A 4,997-nucleotide genomic window follows, 5' to 3' on the forward strand; every position below is an offset into this window, starting at 1 on the left:
TTTATGGTAGTGTATGTGACCGTCTATATGAAGCGAAGGAGAGTGCACTCATCCATGCTCTAACTTATTTTGATGAAGTTTTAGGATGGATGATTGGAGACCTTAACTATATTCCATACCTAAGGAAGTGAAGCGAAGTTGTATAAAATATATAACTTGCATGGATGTACCAGTACCTTATGCTTTTCTTATACATTTGAACTTATTCTCTCTAAGAACTTAAGTATCGATGTATATATTTCATTGCATATACAATCTTCTCTGAGTGACTTGGATTGAAATGGGTCGATACTTGTGAGACTTGGATTTGAATAGGTTGATATATTAACATAATATTATTAGTAAAAGCTCTGTCGAATAAGAATACGAATTATAAAATAAAAGGAAAATGAAAGGGAAAAAAGAAAAGAGATAACATTCCAGTTAGTTTCACCAACCGATACTAAATGGCGCATTTAGTACCGGTTAAGATGACCGGTACTAAATACCAAAATAGCGGTACCGGGTGGATGCCCGGTGCGAGGGGTCGATCGTCCAATAGTGATAGGAATCCAGGTCATACAACAAACACACATCATCACATATTTGTTCAATTTACTAGACTGGCCGTGCTTTTGTGTAAAATAATTGTTTCCATTTTTATGAATGGTTCCGAATTGAATATTTTTTTATATAATGTTTATAGGCGCCAGCGCAACCTTGGTGGAGGCTTGGTGCGGGACGGGGCCTCTGACCTTTCCATTTGAACATACCATGTGTTTCCTATATTTAATTGATACACACTGTATTAGTGCATTCTTTTATTGGAATATTCACTACAAGATACCAACAATTCCGAGTATTGTATTGGTCAACCATGCTAATACGTTGGTACGTTTCCTTATATGCTACGGTGTACATTCGCCTAGATATCTAAATAATCTAGTCGGTCACTGTTGGACACTTACCGTTTAGCCAATTAGTCAAACAAACAAAAAAACCAATTAGTCAGACTAAGCGGTCTCTTTGGCAGGGCTCCAGCTCCTTCTAAAATGAGGAGGAGTCGGATGAGCTATTTTTTTTCTGCGATTCGACTTCTCGATACAAAATGGCTCCGGCTCCTCTAGTGCTCCAGGCATGGAGCCGTTTTTAGCATCCCTATTTGGTAGGGCTCCAGTAGGAGCTGCAGGAGAAGATAGAGCCGGAGCACTACCAAAAGGCTCTTAATGGATGTTTAGTGAACAATGGTTTATAGCCGTTACCTGGATGGGCCTGTCTACACTACCGGATACAGGAGCTTTGCCGAGTGCCCCCGGCACTCAGCAAAACCCAAAAAACACTCAGCAAACGTTTTGCCGAGTGTAACACTTGGCAACCCGTACTCGGCAAAAAAACAATCGGCAAACGCGCTTTGCTGAGTGTTTTTTGTCGGGCACTTTTCCGAGTGCCCCAAAAACACTCGGCAAACATTTTTCAAAAAAATAAAAAAAACAATGGATGAGGTCCTAGCAGGACCCCTACGCCTGCTCCTGTGCCTGCTCGACCGCCACCACACCTCTCATCGATGTTGCTGGCTCACCGCCCCTGATGCTGCTCTCCCATCGCATGGTGGCGAAGCGCACCACTTCCTTGCTCGGGCCCTCAAGCAACACGGCGCCGGCCTACTCCCAACTCGGGCCCTCAGCCGCTTGCCGCTGACCGATAGCTGCGCAGGGCCTGTCGCGCTGCCGCTCAATTCGCTGCCGGCATCCTCCTTGCCCCCACGTATATGCCATCGGCCCTCTACACCCGCTTCCTCTTTGGATCGCTGGAGACCACCGCTAACCAACGCCGGCAAGCCGTCGAGCTGCACACGCAGAGGAGAAAAAATCAGATTGCCACAACGGATCCGGGAAGGAGGGGAGGGGCAGCGACCGGATCCGGGGAGGAGGGGTGGGACGGCAGCCGGATCCGGGGAGGGAGGGAGGAGGCGGCGGCAGATCCGGGGAGGCCGGAGGGAGGCGGCGGTGGTGGATCCGGGGAGGGATGGAGGCGGTAGCGGCGGATACAGGGAGAGAGGTAGGGAGGAGGTGGCGGCGGATCCGGAAAGGGAGGGAGGCGGGGGGCGGCGCTGTCGGTGCCAGAGAGGTAGGGGGCGGGCAGGGCGGATCGGAGATGGAGGGGGCGGGCTTGGCGGCTCGGAGAAGGAAGGGAGGAGCTGAGCGGCTCGGAGAGAAGGAGGGGGGAGAGCTGACGGGCATGACATTTATATTGGAATAACTTTGCCGAGTGTCCTGCATTGGACACTTGGCAAACACAACCTACGACACCCGGCAAAGTCTTTTTTTTTATTTTTTCCATCCTCCTTCTTTTCAATAATGTGTTCTTCTACATTTGTTTCGATACACTTTGAAAAATAGGTCATTAAATTCACTCAACAATATATATTTGATTATTCTACTCATATTATTCCATTATTTTATGCGGTTCAATATCAATTTATATCAATTAAAATTCTATAATTACACTTAATACATTAAAATTATCAAACGGTTCCAAAAAATTTCACATGGCTCAATATATGTTCTCTATTACCTATACAAAAAGTTTTGTAGTCAAACCACAATTCGACCATCACTTTAATTCCAACTCTTATCGAATTCTTCTTCTAAGATATTTTGATTTGTAAACATCGTACATGACAAAATGGGCAAAACCTTCTCCATTTTTTACCACAACCTCCACGTATGACACCATCACATCATGACAAATCTCATAATTTTTAGACTTCGTTTGCTTTTTTTAGAATTTAAAAATCATTCAACCACACGTTCATGATCGTGTTTCCTGAACAAGATGTTCGAAATTTCTTTTCATTTCATGGGTAAGACCTCAAAATGGGCTATATAACATGAATATCATTTCTACCCATTTTTATTCTATTATTTGAATCACTAGTAGTTCAAAATTGACTTTATTCAAAAAATTGCTCGAAATGCAAATAATTAATTAAATATAGCAAACAAATATAAAAAATATACCAAATTTTAGCATGGAGTACCACATGTTACATGTGGAGAGTACAAAAAAATTCAAGGTCGGAAGCTAAAAAATTATTTCTTTGCCGAGTGCCAAAAAACACTAGGCAAACAAGGGGGTTTGCTGAGTATTTTTTTTTACACTCGGCAAACCTCTTGTTTGCCGAGTGTTTTTATTTTGTCGAGTGTTTTTAGCTCAGCACTCGACAAACCTAAAATACTCGGCAAAGTTGAGGTTTCCGGTAGTGCTAGTATTACTGAATACCTTCGTACGGAGTATCTTCAAAGTTTGACTATCGAAATTTCTTTTCGGTACATTTGCTTCAAACAGATTAAGTTAACAGCAAGAAACTGCCAGATATATCTTCGTGATGGGATTTACGTTTTCTTAGCATGATTAGTTATGATTTCATTGAATAAATCTAATTATTACAATAAAAATGACAATACACAAAGTTCACTTCTTGAAAGAATCCCAACTAAAGGTCCAGCTCATGATAGAAGTACATTAAAGAACAAAATAAAAGCACATGCATGTAGAAAGAGAAGATTGTGATCATTACCTCCATCTTTCTAAAATGTAAGTCATTTTAGTTTTCCCTAAGTCAAATTTCTCTAATTTTAACCAAGTTGATAGAAAAGTGCACCAACACCTATGACACCAGAATATGCCTATTATTGTATTTATTGGAATATATTGTATATATCTAAAATATTATTTTATAAAATTATTAAAGTTATAGAAATTTGACTTGGTATATGACTAAACGACCTACGTTTAGAACCGATGAAGTACAATATGCTTTTCCTTTCATGAGTTATTGCTTAACAGTTAACAGTTCGCACTGTATGAGGATCGGAATATGTGTGACATCTCTATCACCTTCAGTTTTTGGTAACCAACTGTGCCGTCGTGTGCCTTTGTGATGTTCTTTAATTAGAAATGTGATCAAGAGAAATAAAATAATTTCATGTAAATAGCAAACTCCTTTATTGATTTTTTTTAGAGATGGAGCTCACAGCTGTAATATTCAATGGCCAACTGGCCCTTTATTTATTACTCAAGTCTTATTCGTATAAAATTCAGAGTCGCATGCACCCATGCGTATCAGTCGTTACGTGTGTTCGTGCATGCATGAACCAGAGTAGTAGTGTAGCAATCAGTAGGGCTTCTGCCCTACGATGTTGCCGCGGGGCTCGTAGTTGCAGATGATGAAGACCCCGCGGTTGTCGCGGCAGACGACGCGCGCGCAGCCGATGGTGGTGGTGGCGCGCCACACCACCTGCGTGTAGTGGCCGCACACCTTGCCGGCGGCGCAGCTGTTGGAGGCGTAGTTGTACCACTGCTTCTCGTCCACCCACGACTTCACTGCGTCCGCCGCCTTCCAGTTAGCGCCGGCCGACCCCCAGAAGATGTTCTCCCCGTAGGGCCCGCCGGAGTGCTGCAGCCGGCAGTCGCCGGCCCTCTGCGCGGCGTAGCTCTCCGCGAACTGCTGCAGCTTCGTGCTCCAGGTAACCGGGCCGACACCGACCGCGGCGCGGGCCTGGTTGTGGGGCGTGAGGTAGTCTTGAGGCGAGTTCTGGGCGCTTGAAGGCTGCACGGCCATGGCGGCAACCATGGCCAACACGAGCAACGCAACTAGCTTGGACGATGGCTCCATAGCTACACAATAATCTAGAAGGCAGATCTGCGTCTGTTACTTAGTTTTGTTTTGTGGGATGAAGATTGCAAGTGCATGCATGTAGGGGTATTTATAATGGAGGAGAAGGTGGATTTTCTCTGGTTTGCTTGGAAAATACAGCACACGTACGTCTATGGCTTGGCGTGCTGGCGGCGATCTTTTCTTCGCACGTAATGAAGGGGCATAGAATTCCACGAACAGGACATGCCTAGCATGGAGGCAACTTGATTTTCTGTTAGGAGTACTTGGAACGGTGTACAAATCAGAGGACCTTTCGGGATGGACGTGTGGTCAAGTCATCTTGTCTAGAATGTAAATC

The 4,997-nt window shown here is 44.1% G+C and overlaps 1 protein-coding gene across 1 annotated transcript; it reads right to left on the bottom strand.

Moving 5' to 3' along the window:
- Positions 1–3,963: 3,963 nt before the first annotated feature.
- LOC101776102 (pathogenesis-related protein PRMS) lies at positions 3,964–4,715 on the bottom strand. Its single transcript, XM_004968726.3, has one exon. It carries the CDS (start codon positions 4,655–4,657, stop codon positions 4,157–4,159), a length of 501 nt encoding a protein of 166 aa, XP_004968783.1. The 5' UTR covers positions 4,658–4,715; the 3' UTR covers positions 3,964–4,156.
- Between the last annotated feature and the right edge of the window lie 282 nt (positions 4,716–4,997).

This window comes from Setaria italica, chromosome V, assembly GCF_000263155.2.
Source record: "Setaria italica strain Yugu1 chromosome V, Setaria_italica_v2.0, whole genome shotgun sequence".
Taxonomy (NCBI): domain Eukaryota; kingdom Viridiplantae; phylum Streptophyta; class Magnoliopsida; order Poales; family Poaceae; genus Setaria; species Setaria italica.

What these genes read in the sequence shown, in the direction of transcription:
- LOC101776102 (XM_004968726.3), bottom strand. Translation starts at nt 4,657, where the DNA reads ATGGAGCCATCGTCCAAGCTAGTTGCGTTGCTCGTGTTGGCCATGGTT.